Source organism: Aythya marila, assembly GCF_965140915.1.
Source record: "Aythya marila genome assembly, chromosome: 14".
Taxonomy (NCBI): Eukaryota; Metazoa; Chordata; class Aves; order Anseriformes; family Anatidae; genus Aythya; species Aythya marila.
Genome location: NC_139055.1, coordinates 18,570,483 through 18,592,879, shown reverse-complemented (window position 1 = coordinate 18,592,879; position 22,397 = coordinate 18,570,483). Strand labels below are relative to the sequence as shown.

Genomic DNA, 22,397 nt, shown 5'->3' with positions numbered 1-22,397 from the left:
ACACCCCCCACCCCCCCGCCGCTTTTGTCACGAGAAACGAGAGGTTGAGAAGGCAATCCAGGAGAATCCAGTGCATTTATTTCTTCCGGGTGTTTCAGCTCTGGGTTTTTAACACATACAAAGTAATGGTTGCGAGTTTAATGACAAGCAGCACTAGAAGCAAATTACTGCGTAAAACTCATAAAAAATGGGTTCTGTTCCTGAAAAAAGAAAACAAGCATTCCAAACAAAGGCCTCATGAAGGAAGCAAGCGTACCCCTTAAAAAAAGTGTTAGGAAGTAGTCGGTCAACTTTCAGCATAGGCAGCTGGACTACAAGTCCTCATTCCTTCTACAAGCACCTAATTGAGCTAGAGACAAAGACTTCATGTAGTCTAACTAGCTGGGGAATATACACTTCCATAGTTAAGAGCACATTCATAGTCCAATCTGTTAAGAGTATACAGTTGCTATTCTACAGCCTAGGTAAATGAGTCTGAGTTTGGGCTGACTATCCCTGAAGCGAGGATACCAGCTAAGGACTAAAGGTACTGCTGCTAGACCACTGCTTTGCATACCTTGTGTGAGTAGTAATTGTTCAAGTGCAGATCAAAATAAAACTAGAGTTGTGTGTTAACACTTAAACAATGGCTAGACTAAGATAAACAGATGAAAGACTATGCTGCAGGCTCCCTCCCCCATTATTTTCCTCATAGTCCTAATATTAATGGGCATCTTCTTATAAACACGTGCTATGATCCACAAGAGAAAGTGAACAGTGTAGCAAATTAGATCTGAGCTTTTGCAGTCTCACTTCTTTAAAAGAAGACTGGGCCTGAACATGCTTAAAGGAGACAGCTTAGGGCTGTTTCTGGTAAGAATCCCAGGAAGTTCTAGCTACAATGACTATGGCAAGAAATACTGCTTATTTGATCAAGTAGTTAGCTACCTAAGTATTCTGATGTTAGGCACTGACCAAACCTCTCCAAGTAGTACTAAGAGTGCTGTGGTATCCACTTGCTTCAATTTGTATTCAGAACATACAAAGTCAACAACTTAAAGCTTTATTGTAGTTTGCAATAATATAAACAAGTACTGAAATTTAGTCAATGTCCATTTCAGGAAGCTTCTTTTCCGTAGCTGTTGGGGCAGCTGCAGCACTCTGTTCATCAGCAGTCTGGGACCCACTGTTGCCATCTCCCTGGCCTTCTACTGGTCCATTCGGTTCAGATGGTTTCTGCTCCTCCTTTGGGAGTTCAACTTTGGGTTTTGGCTTTGTTACTATAGGATTACAAATACTTGTCAACTCCTGGAAAGGAAATTAAATATTGTTAGAAGTTAAAGAACAACTGTTAATATACAAACATGTTTGCCACATCTACTTTTGTCACCAGCTAGGTATCCAAAGTTGAAAGGTAACGTTCCCTTGTACACATCCAACAGAAATACCTCACCACTGTCCTATTACAGATTTCTCAGTCTTCCTCTTAGCACACAACTAGATTAAGAAACAGGTTTGTGAAACTCAGGAATTGTGTATAAAGACTTACTTTAGTTTTAGCTTGTATGTCTTTAGCTTTTATAACTGGGTCCAAAGTAAGACTTCTCTTGTTTTGAAGATTAAGTTTATTATTCATCCACTCCATAGCTTCATTTGCACTCTTCTCCACTTTTGCTACATCTGCTTCATCTAGATGGTCATACTGCTCATCCTGAAACAGGTTAGTAGTAGCTGTGTAAATAAGTACTTTAAGCATGCAAATTAAAGCTAAAAGTTCAAAGGAATTAGTATGCAAAGTTCTACAAAGACTGAACTAGAAGGCAATTCTGGTTAGCAGAGCAATTAGCCTGCTCACCCACAGATCTAATCAGACAGAAATTGAAGTTCTGCTGCTGCTGCTATTTTCCCCTCCAAGAGCGATCAAGATCTGATTTAGACTGCCATTTTCAAGCCAACGCCCACTTCTGAAAATGTGGCAGACAGAACTCAGCAGCTAATCAGGAGGTTACACCATCTTTTTGATTAGCCTTCATAAAATTCAAAATAAGCTTTTTTTATTGCATTTTTATTGCATTATTTCCTTGTATTTGCCAGAAACTAAGCATGGAAATACCTTTGCTTTGAATGCATGAACAGTCTTCATGTACTGTTGAATCTGCTTCCCTAAGTCCTCAAATGCTTTTGGTCTTTCCTCTGATTCTTGAAATCTTGCTTGAATAGGCTGACCCAGAGTCTGAAACAAAGTAAAACAGGTATCAAGAAAGCATTCAGAATCACAACAATGCTGCAAGATTTGACAGGACACATCAACATTCCCAAACTCTTCACCACATACCTTCAATTCTGTTAATTTATCAATGTAAACTTGTTTGGGTTGGTCTTCACCATCTTCATAAAGCCAGTTTTCTGTATCTTCCAGCTTCAGTGTGAAACTATTTCGATCCTGAAGCAATCAATACAAAATAGTTAGGCAAGATAACCCTAGTAGACTGCAGACTGTATTAAATGATGCCTGGAATCTTTCTGGAACATTTTTGTAAAGAACTTTGAAAGTGTTAATCTACTTTCACTGAAAAACAGAAATTCTTCAGTAAAGCTTAGTGGCTGAGACCAGGCTTAAGGAAGAGCTTAGCTCAGTATTGTCACAAAAGCCTGTTTTTCTCATCTTCTGATATTTATCATTACTATGTTCTCAGACTTGGTCAGAGTGAAACCTATCTTTAGCAAAGGTGCCATGAATCTTACTTGGTTTGTCCCAATTTTAGCTGATATACATTACCTAGGCACCACAGACACCTTGCCAGCAGAGCTGCTGTTATAATCAATGGAGATACAGTTGAGGTTGGAGTGATTCACCTGATGACATGTAATCATCTACCTTAGAGTGATGATCACAACAAGCTCATTTGGCATGCCAGGGAAAGCTAATTAATACCACAGGATTTCCATGCAACCTGTTCAGGTAGCACATTTAGTCAGACAAATCCCACCTACTATACCCCCAGATTGGCCTCTTCTATTTTGAAACCATCCCTAAATACTGACAAGAGCTGAAGTAGAATAGGCTGCCTTAAAGATTGTCCAAGTGTTCCTTGTTTGTTTCAGTCAAAATACACACTGACAGCAGCCTCTTTTCCAAAAGAAATGCAGCAATTGAGCACCATATAACCTGGGTACCATCCACTTGTATGTGGTCCACATTTCGATTATTTTCACAGCCAGAAAGGTTAAAGATATTTCTTCAAATTTAGATTTTAAGTATTAAAGATGCAGTCTAAAGCATGCTACTTAATACAGTCCAAGGCTATTAAAATACAACTGGTCATTGCAGGACAACATTAGAAGATGATCAAGCTAGCAGTACTTACATCTTCAGTAACAAATTTCTCATAAATACCGCAGAGTTTGTCTCTCATATCATACACATATTCTTCTACTGCATTCTTGGCATCATTCCTCTCCTTCTCTAGTTTATCCTGCATTATCATTTTACCCTGCAAACAAGTTGTCAAATTAGTTGGCTAAGAAGCTAATTACCTCACTAGGTGTCTTCACAATACCTGTTAACAAATGCTTAAGTATTTCAAAATCTTTAGTCAAACTATGGATAACAGAACTCTAGACAGTACATCAAGAAAATCTCATTTCAGTTTAATGTTGGTGGGACATCCAACATAGCACAGTCTACCCCAGATGAAGAACCAGCCACCATCACGGTAGCAGCTGCCAAACAGCTTTTAACCGTAGCTGATTTTGGACACAATCACTGAATATCACCATCTTTTCTGCAGAACACATCTCCAGTAGGAGTTAGAGCATTTAACAAGAATACATTTTTGGCTCTATGGGGCACTGTTGCTCACCCCAAAGGTGCTGTATTCACCTTTCCCTAACCACCACTGACATTTACCAAGCTTAATGAACAGCAAAACTCCCCAGATCTACTAGTGACATTTTTTTAGCTTGGGCAAGTACGAGTTTACCTCATTCTCAATGAACAAGTTCAGCATGTCTTTCCCTATCTGCCACACCAGCTGATTCTCAATGGGAAGGTCCACTGTAGTAGTCTTCACTTTAGCCTTCTTGGCTTGAGGCGGCTGATCCACTTTCTTGTCTTTTGAGTCAGCTTGAGAAGTCTGCATTGAAGGAATATATTCAAAGTAAAAACCAGCATCATCAGTTAGTTCAAGCTGAGTATTCATGATTGGCAACAGAAACAAGTATTAACAAGTCAGTACACGTCAGCATTAGAAGTGCACACCGTCATTCTTACATCCCACCTGCCAAAAGGAGTCAGAATTAACACAACTGCTGACCTCTTCTCAGCACACTAGCTACAGTCATGGGGGTGATGCCCCAACCCTGATGCCCCCTTTTAGTATTTAAGTTACTGAAAATTATGATTTCAGTTATGAGCAAGAGTTCACCCATTTTACCAGTACAAGGTCACCTGACAGGCCTGCAATAATCTATTCATGTATTTAAAACTCATTCACAATAAGGAGTACAAATATTTCAAATACAAGTTTAGCATCCAAAGCTATGACAAAGGTAGCGGATGATATGTTCACACACTACACGTTCGTCTGAATCTCACAGAAGAAAAGTTGTCTTCCAGATTTTTATTTTACCTCCATTTCTTCAGACTCTCCCTTATTTTCAGGTTGGGCCTGCTGTTGTTCTTCAGTCTTCTGTTGCTCCTCCTGGTCTACCTGCATCTTCTGAAATCCATAAAAAGATTCAGTTTAAATTAATGCATATGCAGAGCACTGCTTCAGCTCTTAGGCTGATCACTTTACTTGCACCTAATGTTCTTTAGGCAAAAAAGTACATTCATGTATACCTCAAAGTCATGGTTTCAAGAAATCTGTTGCAGGTGTGACATACATAAATCAGTACCTAATCACACCTGTATCTTAGGTGCTAGACACACCTACTAAATCCTTCTACAGTTCCTAGAAACTTTCCAGAACCTGACCAACTGTGCTTTATCATGTCTTCCAAGTAGCCAACAGCAGCAAAGTCCATTACCTCTTCCTCTTTTGCATGCTGATCTGTTTCCATAGGCTCTTCATTCTCATCAGATTTATGGACTTCCACTAGAGATGCACTTGAAACACTGAAGATACCATGGATATTTACTCTAACTTTGACTTTCACTTTTGAACTGGATCCATCTGTTTGAGGAGTGACCTTCTGAACCAAGAAGTGAGCTGAACAACCCCAGAAAGAAAAAACACTTGATTAACTTCACATGAAATTAAGTAAGTTCTATTGCTGGCAGCAGATTGCCAGCATACACTCTAAAGATATCAAAACCTATGTAATCGAGGTAGTTTGACCTTTTCATCAGCAATACTAGGATACTGTTATTAGAAATTGTCTATAGTATGCTGTAAAAGCTGGAGTTACTTGTATCAGAATAAGAAACCTCACAGTTCTGAGTATGCCCCCCCTTTCAAGTTTGCTTCAGCATCAGTAATCTCTGCTTTTAGAATATTTGTCCATAAACTTCATGTTACTCCACATATTTTATTGCAGATTCATGACTTTGTAAACCTGTCCCTACAGCATTTGTAGTAGATTAGACTTTCCAGACTATGTAATTAAAAAGAAGTCTGGAAAGATGTACAAGATGATTAATCAAGTTTAAAACCACAGAATGGCCTTAACTACCTATAGCCGGATCTGGGTAAGGCAGTTCCTTGGGAGAGCTGTAGTATGCCTCAAGAGTGAAAGGTTCCTTTCTGTAGAATGTGAGTACTTTAGAAAATGGAGCAGGATGGTTCTTGGGAAAGACCTCACAGTCACTGCAAGAGAAAACAGTACTTGTTTAGCACGAGGTGCCACTTCTGACAAAGTTAACAGAACATTTCCAGATATTCTTCACAACTTATGGAAAAGCTTAAAAAGTAACAAAAGATCTAGTGTTTTATATAAAAGTAAGCACAACAGCAATGTAGGAAGTGCTGAACTTTGCCATCCTTTTCTCCCCTACTGTCACTAACTTCAGTGAAGGTCTCAAAGTTTGAGATGTTAGATGGACATTGTTCTAAGTACTACCCTCCTCTAATTGTTATCAGTTAGTTTTAAGCTGTATGTAATCACACAAGAAGACTGAACATTATTTTTACCTTAACCCTTCTTCTGCTGGTGAATTCCATCGCAAAGAAATGGGATATGGTATCAAGTCTGTGATAGAAAATTCTCTCACTTTGAAAGCCGGGGATAAGATAGCACACTGAAAGAACAAAGGAGTTATATTACAGAAATTCAGGCTTCAGGTGAATAGTAACTTAATTCAGCAAGTAGCTATTTAAGCTGCTTAACATGTAGGATTACTCTAAGTTAAGGGAGACTAATGCTGATTGATGGACTCAGGAACTGCATAGTAAACACTACAAGCGTTTATGTACCCTTCCTTTTCAGGAAGCTGTCATGATCTGCTCACTCTGAAAACAAATACATGTTTTAATTTAGAACAACCATGCCATTGAGTTTTTTTAGTGCCAGTGCAAGGAATCAGAAAATGTAAACCAAAGATTTTAGTGACAGTATCAGTTGGTTTGATTTTTTTTTAAACAAACCGTAACAAAACCCCTTTTTAAACAGATTACATTCCAACAGCTGGTTTGTACCACAGATGGAACAGAGATAAGCACCTATTAAGCATTTGAAGAGGAAAATAAGGTGATCATAGCAAAATTAATGTGCATTCAAAAGATCATAGCGCTAGTAACTACAAAGTATTTACTATTGCTTATGCCATTTGGTGATTCTGGCCTCAGCTCAGGACAGATTTCCATCAGCAAGAACCCAAGTTTTCATTTCCATTCACATCATTAAGCAATTGCCAGATTACAAGTTTATCAGTAGCCCTGTAAAGCTTTGTTTAACTTAAGCTCCCAAAAGGAGCCTGCAAAGGAAATAAAGTCCTCATATGACCATTATCATACTACCAGTTTCCAGCTACAGCTGGAGCAGAGCGTATATTTCACCACAGACTACACTGACCCACTGATTTTGCTTATACAAACAGCACAAAGGAGTCACTTAAAACTGCCACTCTCCTTTTTCCCAGCCACCTTGCTGGAGCTTATGTGAATCCAGTCTATGATGCACATGAAGTCACCTTCATGTTACCTGTGGACTTCAGCTCAAGTATTTATGGATTTCAATAAAAATATTCACAGCTAAAGCACACAGCACTTTTTACCTGCAGCGCACAACCTCGTGCAACAGCCTCATCTGCATTCAAAGTTGTACTGACTTCTTTGCCAAAAAATTTACTGATCTTCTCTTTTACAGCAGGGATTCTTGTTGTACCACCAACTATTTCTACCGCATAAATATCCTCCTTCTTTAACTCTAGAAAGGAGTCAGACGTTAGTTTATTGAATAAACTGTTCTGTTTTAAGTGAATACACTGACATTGTAAGCTACATTATACTAGACCAACCATTATAAGCTTGTTCTAAATTTCTAAGCAGTAAGAATTTCAGGTCTTAGATTCTGAGAAAAGGTTCTAGAAAGCTTAAAACTAAGCCAGAAAAGGTTAGCTGTGCTAATCAGTCTGCCCAAGTTCTGTCAGCAGCCAGAGGAAGCTTGTATTAAGGACATCTCCTTTCTGCATGCAGAATACAGAACGCATACACACTTACTGGCTTGCTCCAGCACGCTGCGAAGGGGTGCTTCTACTCTTGCAAGGAGTCCATCACACATCTCTAAAAATTTGCTTCTGTTAGAAGACACCAAAAATAAAACTATAGCATACCATAAGCTAGTTAAAGCTGCAAATAAAACAGGATGCTAAGATTGAAATAATTTTAAAATGCTGCAGTGTACACCCTCCCCAATCCTAGCTTTACACTTAGTTATTTCACATAATCTGTTCCTAGTAATCTAGGCATACTTGCAACCTTTATAGCCCTTCCTCTTAGTTCAAGGCCACTGAGCTGTCGTTAGAGATCATCATTTCGAGCAGAACCCCTGCACAAGCTTCTCTTACATTTCCCTCCTCCCACCAATCCTGAACACCAGTACTTTATGCTAAGTTTCCTTCCAGAAGGAAGGAACTTGAATGAAGTACGCTCTACAGCTTACCTTTGTAGAAGTATATACATTACCTGTTCATTGTTCCAGACACGTCTATGTCATTCATGAAGCATTCGATGTTCATTGGGAGATCAGAGGCATTAGCGCTCATCAGTTTTTTCAGTTTTTCACATTCTTGATATAGCCTCAGTAACGCACGGATCTTTGACTTGATGTCTAATTTATATTTCTTCCCAAATTCTTCACAAAAGTATTCAACTAACATTTCATCAAATTTCCTGCCTCCGAGTGTTGTGTCAAATGCTGTAGCAAGAACCTTAAGAAAATTGAACTCTTCAGTAATAGTACAATCAACCATTGCTTCAGTGAAACTGATTAACTGCTAATGTCAAAGCACTGTTTCAACATAGCTTTGAATCAAAGCAAGCATATCACAGCATTACTGCAGATGAAGAAACACTGGCACAGGCACAACAAAAGGATCCACTACTGTTCACCTATATCCTGCCCTTGCCAGTAAGGGATCTTTTGATGAGCCTTGTCTAGAAGGCTAACCCCTTTCCAAATAATATTGTGCAATGTATGAGATGACTACAGGACATAGCTTAATTCTTGCTACCAGTAAAGTTATTTTTGTTTCAGGGCAACCTCACTAGCAGGTGCCTCACTAATATCTGATGTCTAGCATGAGTTACAGGTGCAGTAGTAGTTGTACACACCCTAAAGTCTTTTTAAAAAGCCTACCAAACCTGAGCAGAGGTTTACCTATGACCTGTAGCTGGTACTACATATGTTCAAAATGTTATCAGAGAAAGCTATCACTAACAGACAAGTGCTAGCAGCTCTACAAGTATTTGACCTCTTTATGAATGATAATTTTCTCAAATGACAGCAAACACATGCTCCAGGAGAAGGATATCCATTACCCCAAATGCTAAAGTGGCTAATTTACAAATACATGCTCATTTTTGATGATGGAATTGCCTGAAGAACACCTGCAGTCCTCAGCTGATTCTACTCTAACATTGTGAGCTTGATACTTCTCACAATGTAGGTTCAGTGAGACTGAACAAGGTTCAGTTTCTACATTTAACTGCTTTGCTATCCAGCACTGTTTATATCTAAAAACATCTCTTCAATACTTCTACAGCTTCAGAACAGCAGAAACAAGTTTGAGAAGCACGAACTAGGTGAAGTTTCTTCATAAGAGGAAACAACTACAAAGTGTATATTTTCATAACTTTCGCCTTCTCGTTTCACTTCCCTATGCTTTCACTTTGTTTCTGTAGTGAAGAGAAAACGACTGGACCTGCAGAAATCCTGACTGTAAAAAAGCTAACTAATAAATGCTAACATTTGTGGCAAAACAGTAGCATCTTGGCAACTTACACTGAAGTACACTAACTTGCTTAGCTTCCTTTTTTTTTCCTTAGTCATTAAGAAAAATTACTCTTACATGAGCACCACAGTAAGCATTCAAAACAGAGGTTTGCACCTACACCCTTCTAGGAATTTGTTTTCACACTAGATCTTATGACTTGAGTATTTTTTGTTTTGAAAGCAGCACCCAAACATCTGTAAAAATTGAATCCAAGCTTTTCATTCTTTGCCAAAGTACACTGATTAATGTATGTTTGCTTCTTCTACATATCATTCGAAAGTTCCCTCATTCCCTGCCCTACTTTCAACTCCAAAGTGCAAGTTTAAAAATACAAATTGAGCTGCCTGGACATGCTTAGGTAAAGACAGGCAAGCTTGCCTGTAACAGTTAGCATATGCACTGATGAATATTTCTATTGGTACTTAAAATAGATGCATAACAGATTCTTTACTTTCAGTTTTCCTTTGTTGAATGCGCAGACAGAAACTTGATACGCAGAGTGCCCCATATCCACAAACACAACATTCCGTGGCTTCTCTTCTAGGGCAGGCAGGTCTTGCTTATAGATTCCATATGCAAGGGCAACTGCACAGAAACAAGAGTTGGTACAGTTAGGGCATTCAGATTTGTAATTCCTTTAAGTAGTAGCTGGTACAGCAGTAAAGAGCATTAACATTTCATCTTATTTTTCAAGCTACAAAATTTTCTTGTTAAATATAATCCTGATGTAAAAATAACACGGAAGAACACTAAGAAGTATTAGCCCCTCCTAGAAGAGATACTGCTCCATTGAACAGGTATTCCAGAAACGTTTTTATGCCTCTGAAGGAATGAAAAGTGGACGTTGGAAACTTAATGGTCAGTCGTTATTCCAGAGGACATGGATCAGTGACAAATTAGAAACCATTTTATCTAATAAAACTACAGTGTTAAGTGATTGAAAGGGAGAGAAAGTAAGACATTACCTGCAGTGGTTTCATTGATTATTCTCAGACAGTTGAGACCAGCAATCTGTGTAGCATCCATCACAGACCTCCTTTCTGCATCTGTGTAGAAACATGGAACCTGCAAGAAGATCAGATATTCATTATTAGCATTTAAGACCCATCCATAGCAAACAGTCACACAAACATGTAGAGACTGCACAGAGCACAGCAGCTTTCCTTCACACCCCACCCGAGAGTTACCCTTCCAATTTGTTTCAATGTTCATTACATCATTGTTCTTCCCCCTCTATCACAGCTGAAAAGGCAAGAGGCGTGAACCTTCCTTCACTCCCTCTCACAAACCACTCATTTTAGGAGCACAGAACAAGAAACATATCAAGTATTTTGATAAACAGCAGAAATTGAAGGCACTCTGTCATTAGCAAAGTAAGTCCAGCTTTGGGGAAGACAAGAATAAGACTCAGTCTGAAGTAGAAGAGAAAGACCCGAGCACAGGTTTAATTGGCAGTTTCATGCTATTACCAGAGGCCTTTTCAGTTCATGACACTAACAACGTACAGAAGCCTTGGTTAGCACACACTTACCGAAACAACACAGTCAACTACAGGCTTCTTAAGCGCATTCTCAGCTGTCTCTTTTAATTTGGTAAGGAGCATTCCAGTCACCTGTTCAATAGTAAAGTTTCTTTCTTCTTCCATATACATGACCTTCAAATAGAAATTGTATGTACATTACATGGCCTTTACTGAAAGCAAGCTTCAAAACTATTGCAGCCCCATCTTATGTACAGCAAGTAAAAATACACAATACTAGAATATGCATTTGAGAATTCATATAGACAATGCTACTTTGGGCACAGTTTTGAGTCTTGATTGCTCAACAGTGTCTAGGATACTTCCCTCCCTGCTGCTCTGAAGTATTTGACCAGTTATTGCTAAAAAACGGATCAGAGATCCAGGTACGGTTCAAAAGGAAATTTCTGCCACTTTACCTGACATGTAAAGCTCACCTCTTACATCCTTGCAATAGATGAGCAGCAGCTAAATTAATTATGTTGGTCAAATAGCTGCCTTCCAAACCCACCACAGAAAGAAATGCATTGATAGAGTGGTTTGTGTTGAACCAGCTTTGCAAGGAAAAATAGCTGTCTAACTGCAAAATCAGTCTCACCTAACACTTGGGAAGACCACCTGCATTATTCGCCTTTTATTTAAGATTTGATTTTTATAGTCAGAAAAGAAGAGAAATCACAGCAGGTAGATTCAAAACCAAGAGATAAATGGAAGCATCACTTTCTTCTTCTTGTTCTTTAAAATACTCCAGACTTACCTTGATGCCAGTTGAACCTGTTGGCAGCTGGACAAGTTCATAGGCAAGGCTCGTTTTTTCAGCTTGAACAAAGGGATCTGAGAATGCACGACCATGAAATCTTTTAAAACTTTGTACTGTATTCTTTGCATTTGAAATAACCTAGAGGAAAAGAAATCTTTAATACAACTTGTCAGGGGAACATCTGAATTTCAAACAGAAGACTACACAGCTACACAGAGTTTGGTTCTCAGGCTTCTCTTGCTGAAGATTTGTCATTGGTATCTTAATAGTATCAGGGCAGATGCTAGAAGGCAGCTTCCCTCTGATCTCTCAGGTAACCTACAAGAATTAAAGATTTAAAGTAAAATGTATGCCTGAAAACTGAGCCAAGGGTCTATCAAAACCACAAAGTAGTTAGCATTTCATTCTCATAGTGTATACATAAGATACAAGAAAGTGTCTTCCCCATTTACCTGTTTCCTACCACCCTACCTTTCTACTGTGCTGCAGCCAGTAAGTTACCAAGTGTAACAAGCATAGTGATGCAGATTCCACATCAGGTCCATCACATGCATGTGACAGTCAACAGGTGGGTATTCTTACAGAACAGGACCTTGTCAGGAAGCTTTAAAAAGTCAGGAGGGCCCCAAGATGATACTGTCAACTCGATTTAACTGACAAAAGGTAAGTTCTTTTAACAGCAAAGATCAGTGCAAATGTAGAAGTGAGAAAATCATTGATGTTTTACACAATATAAGTATCCTAGTCTAATTCTTCCATTTATATTACAAGATATACTCACAGAAAAAAGTCACAATAATGTTCAAGCTGACAATGTTTACCTGTGATTCAGTTCCAGTGAAATGTATTTCCTAAGTAACCTGGGTTTGTTTGGTTTGACTTCCTGTAAGTTTATTTTCTGCATGACAAACCTCATTATCTACTGGATTCTCCGTATCAATGCATTTCTTTAAGCTAAGCAGACACCCAACTCCAGAAGAACATCTGCATTGAGTTCTAGCGCAGTTCTGCTTGAGTGCCATGATTGCGTCCGGTCACTTTTGTGTTCTAGACACTGAATCTTCACTAGCTATTTAGGCTAAGAAAAATCAAGCATTTGAGTCAAGCATTTGCATAGTCGCTTCCTGTAGAGCACTCCAAAAAAAGTTTGACTGCTGTTTCACAGCAACACAATACACAATACAGCAGGACCCAAACGTCATGAGCAGAACAAGTCAGCTAAACTTCTTCTTGGTCCTTAAAGCAAATTTACCTACCTACACTAACAGAAACTCTTAAGTATGAGTAAGAAAGCCTAAGAGACATTTAGGCTGTAACTCAAGCATGAAGAGTCAAGGAGCTATATGAGATAATCAGGTTTGTCCCCTTTCTACTAAAGGAATGCCCTGAAGAGTTGTATGGAATATAGCTACAATTAAAAAACTACCCTAATCCAGAGAGATAAGCTAAGGTAGGATGAAACGCTATTGCTTGTTACAAATGTAAGTTCTGAAGCCAAAGTGTTTCAGATTTGAGGCAAAAACAGTTTTTCCCCCCATTTCATTAAATACACCCTTATATTCCTATCCAAGATGATAGAGCAGCATTACAAACTGAACAACTGAATTAAGGTCAGCTGTTTGTCACAGTTAGACACTAGGAAGCCAGTTCAGAGCCCTTTTAAGCTTTACATATGAGAAAACCTGTGATAGCCTGATTTTTGATCACTGAAGCCACCCAAACTGCACACTCACCTGGCTTTTAGCTGCAGCGCCAATCGAGCGATTCTTGGGTCCAAAGGCTATACATGATCTAGAACAAGAACAAAGATTGGTAGCGATTGGTACCTCTGCACTGAACATCAGCAGTCAATGCTTTTTGGTAGGAGTGTTGACAATTAACATTTGGTGCATTAAGAAAATTGGTCGCTTTGCATACAGGGAGTCTATTCCTGTGAACTCTGGTATCTATACAAAATGCTAATTAAACTCCTCAGTTTTTAAGTAAACCCTTCAAGCACAGGAAGAAAAAAATGCAGATGAAGACCGGTGCTCATGGGTTTCATCTGCACTCACTGAAAGAAAAATGCAGGTTACCAAAGAAAAACTGTACCTCACCTCAAGCTCTGCTTAGAGCTTGCAGTTCTAAGAAAACAGAAGAAAACCTCCTTTTGGAGAAATTCCTAGTCCCACTAAGCTCCTTGACTTACATATTTAGCAAACTGTATCAACCCTAAAGTAAATCCAAGCTCCTCGTACCACTGAAGTAGTTACAGAGGAAAGGCTGCCATTAGGCAGATCGTTGCTATTAATGAGACATTCACAGCCCAGTGATCTCTGGGCAGCAAACGAGACAGCCTTACAGCAGAATTATGCCACCAGGCTGCCCCAAGAAACAAATTTCAACTCTGCCCAAGGTTTAGAATTGGTCCTCTGAATGGAAACTGTCAGAAACGGAACAGAGGGACGGAGATAATTACCTTGGGTTTTCATTTTGAAAATACATGCACCCAATTTATTAATAGCTTAATAGATGAAACAAGGCCCATCCCCTTAAGCAAATATTACAACCGAATTAACATTTGGGGAATAAACCTTCTAAAGCAATTATTCATGGGATTAGTTAATGAAGAGCAAGGCTCGTTGACGCTAGGCAAACCCCAGGGCCCACGCTGGAAGGAACAGAAGCTGCAGTGCTACAGCTGGAAACCTGACCAGCACCGAGCAGGAAGCTCGTTATTAATTCACCTGGCTCTCCAGAAAGAAATTCTGGCATGAAGGTGAATCTGTGCCTTTCTCCTGAAGGAAAGGACACGCAGCTGCTAAACGCAGGAGCCATCGGCAGTGTTCGGCACGCCGCCGCTCCCTGCGTTAGGGCAGAGCTCTGCAGCCCTGTCAGACTGGTACCTCGAGGTGGGGGTTGTCTCCAGAAAGGGTTACAGCACCGTGACCAAACAGGCAGGCTGCGTTACAGATCTGGAATAACTTCAGTTCTGGGAGCACACATCCGCGTTAACCACGCTTGCACCTGCTCAGCACAGAGGCAGCCGTGCCCCTGGACAGCCCCACAGCACCGGGGCAGCCCAGAACCATAACTGAGGGGGGAGCAGCCCGCCAGCCTCATTCCCCAAATTGCTTCAAAGCAGCCAGGGTAACCCATTAAGTACAAATTACACTATTAATTACACAACTTACTGGAAGTTGAGTAACTCGCCGTAGCATTTTAAATAGAAACATAATCGCAGTGAAGGTCAGCTGAGGTCTAAGGCAGCAACTGAAGGAGGGCTCTGACCTCCCTGCTGCACCTCGCAGCTACCTGCAGGCACTGCCCTGCCTGCCCTCACCACCCCTATTTTGTAGGACACCCACAGCCCCAGCAGCACGCTGCCACCACACCGAAACACGGCACCGGCCTCCTAAGGTCACTCACAGCTACTCGGTGTAACTCAAGCACCCTCTTCCTCGTGGGTAAGGAAACTGCCTTAATCCTCCTCCTGCCTCTAGCTTTATCTCCACCACTTCTGCATTTCAGGAACACCACATCCAAGGACAGCTGTGCGGCACCACTTTTGGATGTACAAGCCCAAACCCCGCAGGGTTGTGCGAGAAGCAAAGCAGAGCCACGGGCGGGTTCGGTCACAGCACCAGCCAGGCCACTGAGCTGCAAGGGGAGCGTTGGGCAGGGCTCACAGAGCTCGCTTGCTGAGCCAGGCCCTCTGCTTTCAGGACATTTTGGTGGCTGTGCCCACCTCTCAGCACAGGTGTGCCTGCTCACAGCGCTGCTTTCTGCAGGCCCTCGGTGTATGAGGGAATCAGAACAGTGCCTGAGGGTGAAGCACCGCTAAGGGCATCCTCAATATAATTTTTGGGTTGACCTGTGTGGTGCCAGGAGCTGGACTCGGTGCTCCCTGTGGGTCCCTTCCCACGCGGGATACCCGATGATTTTGTGATTTTATGAATATAAGATAACGTGGAATAGGAAGGGGTGGATAAATTATCTCCTGGGAAGCGCGCTGTGCCCGGGGACTTCCAGCATCTCCCCTCTCCTCCGATGTGGATCCGTGCAGCCTCCAGGTACCCCGGGCACACCTCAGCTCCTGGGAGCCGCTCCGAGACGCCTCCCGTTCAACATTCCCCCGACACCCCTACAATCACTGCCCGCACTGCCGGGACCCGCGAGCCCGGCCCTCACCGCAGCACAGCCGGCGGGCTGGGGGCATTTTCCTCCATTTCCTATTCCCTGGAGCCCTCCCCGGCCCCCTCAACCCCCTCAGCCCCCCTTGGGCCCGCAACAAAGCCACGGAGCCCCCCCCCCTCCCCCACCCCACCCCCCAATCGCCTCACAGGCCCCGACCCCCCCCCCCCCCCCGCGCCTCACAGGCCCCAGGCCTCGCCTGACGGAGCCGCCCCCCCCGAACCCCCCGGCCGACTCACGGCGTGCTGCGGTCGCTGTACTCGTTGGCGACGGTCTCGATGCCGCCGGCGCGGGCCACGGCCACGTAGCAGCTCTGGAAGCCCAGGTCGATGCCCACCACCGACATGGCGCCGCCCGGCCCAGCCCGGCCCCGCCGCTCTGCGCTGAGGCGAGGCGGAGGCGCGGCCCCTTTAAATGCGCGGCGGCGGCGGCGCGGCGCGGAGGGGGGGGCGGGGCTTGGCGGAAGGGGGGCGGGGCGAGGCCGGGCACTTCTGGAAGGATCCCGCCGGGCCGCGCCGCGCGGGACAGCAACGGAAAAAGGAGGGGGGGGGGGAGAGGAGGAAGGGAAGATCTCGCGAGAGCACCGGGGCCCAGCCAATCCCCGCCCCGGAGTGGGGAGGGAGCGCGGTGGGTCCGCCCCTCGGCGGGACGCACGGGGCCGCCCGCGCGTGGCCACGCCCACACAGCGCGTGGCCACGCCCACCCAGTGCATGGCCATGCCCACTTATTGGATGCCACGCCCACCGCGTGTCTGGCCACGCCCCCCCGCGTGAGGCGGGCAGCGGCCGGCCCCGAGGCGCGGAGGGGCCGTGAGGGGCCCTGGGGGGCTCTGAGGGGCCGTGAGGGGCCGTGAGGGGCTGTGAGGGGCTCTGGGGAGCCTGAGGGGGCTCTGAGGGGCCGTGACGGGCCCTGGGGGGCATTGGGAGGCCGTGAGGGGCTCTGAGGGGCTGCGCGGGGCCGTGAGGGGCCCTGGGGGGCCGTGAGGGGCTCCGAGGGGCTCTGAGGGGTCGTGAGGCCCTGTGGGGGCATGGCTGCGTCTCTGAGTTACAGGGAAATCAGACAAAACCCAGGCTGGACTCAAAGCCTCCCAGCCCGGGGCTGTGCCCAGAAGTCAGTCAGTTTCCACCTCTGCTACCGCTTAAATTTATCACGGTTCCTTTCCATCCTCGCAGGCCAGCAGGTCCCTAACAGCGTGAAGCATTGCTCTTAGCACATCACAGCCCGGCCGCTGCCCCATGTCACGGACCCTACGGCTGCATCGGCTCCCAGGGCAGCGCGAGGCCAGCAGGCTGGGGGAAAAAGCTGTTGGTAAGCGATTGACTGGGAAGGTGGCAGGGCTTTTCACTCAGGGAGGAAAAGCAAAGAGGCTTTTCTCTTGCGTGGCATAGGTCTGTCACCTGGTGAGACCAGATCGACGCAGGAAAGCTGCAGCGGACCAAGCACAGTGCTGGGACAACGGCAGGGCTGCTGCCCCTGGGGGCCGAGAGGAGCTGAGGGAGAGCTCTGCTGGGGGAGAGGTCAGGGAACAAAGTGCCAAGGAGCGGCCAGTTCATCCCGACACAAACGTGATTCAGATACTTTACTGACATTGCAAAACATAATGTTTGGGAAAGTTTTTAAATCTGAGATGAAACGTGCTGAAGGTACGGAAGCGCAGTGTGCTATAAACGGGACACTTCCAAATTCCCGGCCCTAAATTTACACTGCTGTGGCTTGTTTCAGTGATACAGAAGACACATGGCAGAGAAACTCAATATTTAAAGCAGGAAGGACTCTTGCCCCAAAGACTGTTGAGTAGCCTCAGCTCCGAGTGCTTGCAATTCCTCGCGGCGTGCTCAGTGACACTGCTTTGGCAGCTGTAGGTGGGCTGGGAATTGCATCATGGTGCTAATGACAGAATAATAATGAAGTGTTTAACCTCGGACGTCCTTGAGAGTATGGGAAAGTGCCAACAAACGGCACCAGCCTGCGCGGAGAGTATCACACAGCACATGCTCAAGGCACAATTAAAAGCCGGAATATCATCGAGTTTCCTCTTTTTTTTTTTTTTCACTTTCATTTTCAAAACGAGTGAAGTTGCCAGCGAAGGGCCGGCTCCTCGCTGCCCTTGCCTGTGGCTGCCTGGCCCCTGCTAGTGCTGGATGCAGCTGGGCAGCCGGAGTAGCAGATGCTGGCCCCAGGGATGGAGGAGGGAGAGGGGCCATGGGCCCGAGCAGGCTGTTGGGACCGGCACGTACAGGCAGCTGGGGGAAAATGCCTCAATCAGCTCAGAATCCGGGCTGCTGTTACGTCAGGGTGTGAGATGGAACAGATTCTGCGGCCTTCCCCGCTCTCTTTTATTTTCTCAGTGTTTCTGGTATAAAAAAATTAGACTTGTACTGTACAAAACATGAAAAGCATGTAATAAATCCTGCTGCCCCTGGAGATGGAAGGAGGGGAGAGGGGCCTGCAGGCACAAAGAGGCTGTTCTGACCAGCACAAACAGCCAGCTGGGGGAAAGTGCCTAAATCAGTTCATAATCTGAGCTGTTGCCATGTTGGGTCTGCTTCTATGGTCTTCCTCACTCCCTTATTTTCTCAACGTTTTTCATATTAAAAAAAATATGAAACTTCTACTGTGCAACGCATGAAAAGACTGTAATAAATCCTGCTAAGAAACAAGCAGGATTTGATAGTGACTGAAACATGTACCGTACACTGAACTCTCTCAGTACATGCTCTTTATTAAGGCTCTATCGTTTCTTACCTGATGACGGCTGTGTTGCGGTAGAGAGAGCAACTGTAAAATGGAAGAGCAAAGAACCGGTTGGGATAACTCTGCTTACTGGATTTTACCCACAGCCTCAAAAGGTAGGTCCTGATTTCTTTACTGCTTATGTTCCTATGTGAAACAAACTGGGAGATGAAGCCCGCCTATGTCACTGTGGTGGGCAAAATGCACAGAGAAGGATGGAGAGGAACTGAAACATGAGAGCAAAAGGAGGGAGAAATGAGGAGTGGGAGGAAAAAAATGTCTGGAATAGCGGGCAGCCCGGTTTGAAAGCACATTGTTGGGCTGCATTTCCATCCATTCCCCGGTACAACAGTAAGGGACTAAAGAAAGAATGAACACAAGTTCAGTTACCTTTTATATCCCCTGTGGTGTGAGCCTGATGCCCCGTACCTTCAGTATGGTGGTGCTCAGCCGCAGGGAAGGGACCTGACTGCTGGGAGGACGGGGATGCGTGTGGCTGCCCCGCTGGAGCCCAGGCGCCAGTCCCACTGGCTTTCCATCTCCACTTCCTCCCAGTCTGGCAAACCAAAAGCTCCTAGACCCACCAAAGAGGCAGAAAGCTCTGCTACAATTCTTTGCTGATGTTTAGGCAGCACGCCTGAAGTGTGCAGGTTTACCTCAGTTCACTTTGGGGATGGGATGTGTTAGGTGTGAAACATGGACGTGTCCCACGGACGTGCCATCTGCTCGGGTGGGCACCAAGGTCCTTACGGTGTTTAAAGCTGTCCGGGTTAAACTGTCCGTCAGCTTCTGAAAATGGGTTACTGCTGGGAGAGAATTCCCAAGAGCTGGTGGATTTTAAGTTCCGTGGGTTTCTGCTTTCAGTTAAAGGAGGTGTCTAGTATATTTTAAAAACTCTGTCATGAGATCGAATTATTCAAGAGGACCCAGAGCGTGAAAATCAGGAGTAAATAAATCTGACATGCTGGAAATTATGGGGGAAAATCTGCACATTTATCATTCCTTTCACTTGTTTTCTGGCACATTTTGCTAGAAATTTTATTTATTGAATTTTAGAATGCTAAGAAATAGCAAGGCAAAGCTCAGCTCTGAGGTAGCGCAGCACCAGACCACGTGAATTTACGTTGATGTCTAACATCAAAGCAGACATTGCCTTCTTCTGAGTAACTTGCCTTTTTCTTATGCATTTAAATACATAATCTGCGAACCCCTACCAGACCTAAATATTCCTACCTGAACATATTGCTTGTTATTTTGAATGTGCCGTGTGTGTTGCTACCGAGCTGCTTATGTGACTGCTGTGTATATGAACATGGGACAGAGAATGTACTAAAAACATAAGGATTATATGTGGCCTAAAACTCGGGTATTTTTTGAAGAAGGAATAATTTTCTGTTCTGTTGCCACCATTTCATTGCTTTGAGTTGCAAACAGCTCCTCTCTGTAATGACAGACACTGCAAACATCTATTCCTCAAAAGCCAAGGGTATGAAGAAAAGGAGAAGAGGGTAATGCATCTAGGTTAATTGACAGCCCCAAGACTTTTCTGAAACTTATTTCTCTTGGGAACTGCACGAATAAACCTCGGCCTGGCAGATTAAATTCCCTCTGATTTCCCATTATCCATATGCTGAGCACAAGTGCTCACAAACCGCAGATCTGCCGTTAGAGTATAGGAGCTAGGGCCAGTGTTTTCAGGCTTTGTTTACAGAGGCATGTCTTGTAATTCATTAGCACAGGCTAAACATGAAAACGAATATGAGCTTAAAATAAGCCCGAGCTGGTGTCCGTCACAGGCTATTCTTTGGAGTGCTGTAAATAGCCCTTGCATGTCATCTAATGTATGGTTCATCGTGCTATTCTGGGGTATTCAGATACAGACGGGCTTTGCGAGCTCCTGAAGTGAGGGGAGCTGGAGTATCGTGTTCCCGAACTCTAATAAGAACCACACCACATATAACGTGGTTCTCAGAAAATCCTGGCTTGCCGTCCCGTGAAAAGTTATTCTGGGGCCATTTCCCCCAGCGCAGTTATCTCAAGAATTTGCAGTTAAATGGCTGTTGAAAATAGGTTTTTCCCTCTTATTCTGGTTTCCGTACTTTCAAGCTCGAAATGTGATTAGATTTCATGTGTTTACTAATGAAGCTGTTGCAGGTACTGAGGTGTCAGAGCTAGATAGTGGCCCCCCAAACTAAATCTTGAAGAATCCACTGAAAATTTGGCCTGACCCTTCTGCTGCAGGCTGGGAGCGAGGCACCGCGGGCAGCGCGTCCCTTTCGTCTGCCACCGAGGCTCCTTTGTATGCTGTGGCTGAATTCCCAGGGAAGAAAACCATCTGAACCTGCGGCATGTCCATGTAATGCATTCCAGTGATCTATTTAATGATGTCAGCTTCCACAAGCTGCGCAAACCACGTCCCCGCTACGTCGACATGCTTCACGCGCCGTCGGGAGCCATTTCTGAGCTGTTGACACACAAAGATACTTCGTGTTCACTGAAATGTGAGCCGAGGATCTAAAAATACCGCGGAGTTTTACAGGCTGGAGCTGGAACAGTCACGGCGCAGGCACTTGCGGAGGGTGCAGCGAGGACAACAAAACATCCCCATAGTAACACTGCCGGCCCCGCTCCCTCGGGAGGAGGGTGGCTGGGGTCCCAGGCTCACGGGTAGCACAGAACGGATTGGAAGCGCTCAAAATCCAGAGCAGTGTACTGAAGGTGGCAAGTGCCAAACGCACGGCGTGTTAGGGCATTTCCGAAGTGGCAGTACCAGTGCTGGCTTTCTCTGTCTAAAGAATTCTGTCTTGTGCTAGCCAGTACTCCCAACTGTTGGTACATGAGGTTAAGATGATAAGTTCAGTTTGTTTAAATACCCTGAAATAATAAAGCCTGCGTTTTCTTTTCATTTCCATGGAACTCTGGCTGGACTTCCTTTCAGATTACAGGTTTTGGGGGTGCGTTATCCCTCCCAATGTGGCTTTACAACAGCCGACCCAACGAAGCCTAACCCGATTTGGGGTTCGAGAAGCTTCCTCCACATGAAGGTTGAGGAACGGCTCCAGCTGACCCATCTATCTTTTTTCTTCCAGCTTTCTGTACTCCATCTAATTGTTTATATGGTGGATACCAAAGGAGTCATGAGCCTGCTTCCTCTGCGAAGAAGCAAAGCAACCTGGCCAACAGGGATGTATTTATTACCTTAACGGAGTACTGTGAGTAAACTCAGTTACTGAAGGTACAGCTGAATGGCAGCAAGAAATTCTGGACAGGGCGTGCTTGAAGTCTATTTACTCTATCCCTTATCACTGAGGTGTTTTTCTAGTCTGCAGTTCTGCCTGAATAGAGGCCTTCTGTGTTACTCTGCTAGAGAGCTGGGGGGGAAAAAAAGTAAAATGCCCATTAAAAAAAATGCCAAGTGCCAGCATCGCTAGCGCTCCCAGTTTGTCACTGTTGTTGTCCAGCAGTAGCACTACCAGCTACTGAGCTGCTCATCGTTTTGGAAGGCTGATCAGTTTTGTGTGAGTGGCACTCGTAGCAGCAGTCTTGGCGAGGGAGGTTTAACTGTTTATTCGTTGACTCAGCCCTTCCTGAGAAAGCTCTGGCTCCATTCTTCCTGTCTCATGTACAAACCCTTAACAAATATTGTGACACCTTGCTTTCAAGAGCAATGCGCAGGCACAGAAAAGTGCAGAGAGGTGGAAGCACAGTGGGAGCTGCATGACAAGGTAGCTCGAGGTCTGTGCCACCAAAGCTTCAGCACCTTCCATTTTTTTCTCCTGCGTTGTCTGCATACCCCC

The 22,397-nt window shown here is 44.3% G+C and overlaps 1 protein-coding gene across 2 annotated transcripts; it reads right to left on the bottom strand.

The window, feature by feature from the left end:
• Positions 1–56: 56 nt before the first annotated feature.
• Positions 57–16,377, bottom strand: HSPA4 (heat shock protein family A (Hsp70) member 4). Of its 2 annotated transcripts, XM_082771564.1 has the most exons (19): positions 16,107–16,376; positions 13,428–13,485; positions 11,692–11,832; positions 10,947–11,069; positions 10,381–10,480; positions 9,867–10,000; positions 8,106–8,350; positions 7,641–7,717; positions 7,196–7,347; positions 6,114–6,220; positions 5,656–5,789; positions 5,011–5,192; positions 4,611–4,700; positions 3,963–4,115; positions 3,348–3,473; positions 2,315–2,422; positions 2,093–2,212; positions 1,529–1,690; positions 57–1,287 (listed from the first exon to the last, which is right to left on the bottom strand). In XM_082771564.1, the coding sequence occupies exons 1-19, from the start codon at positions 16,211–16,213 to the stop codon at positions 1,081–1,083; spliced, it is 2,526 nt and encodes an 841-aa protein (XP_082627690.1). In that variant the 5' UTR covers positions 16,214–16,376; the 3' UTR covers positions 57–1,080. The 2 variants fall into 2 exon arrangements, with proteins under 2 accessions (XP_082627690.1, XP_082627691.1); XM_082771565.1 differs by lacking the exon at positions 3,348–3,473 and having other exon boundaries at positions 16,107–16,377.
• Between the last annotated feature and the right edge of the window lie 6,020 nt (positions 16,378–22,397).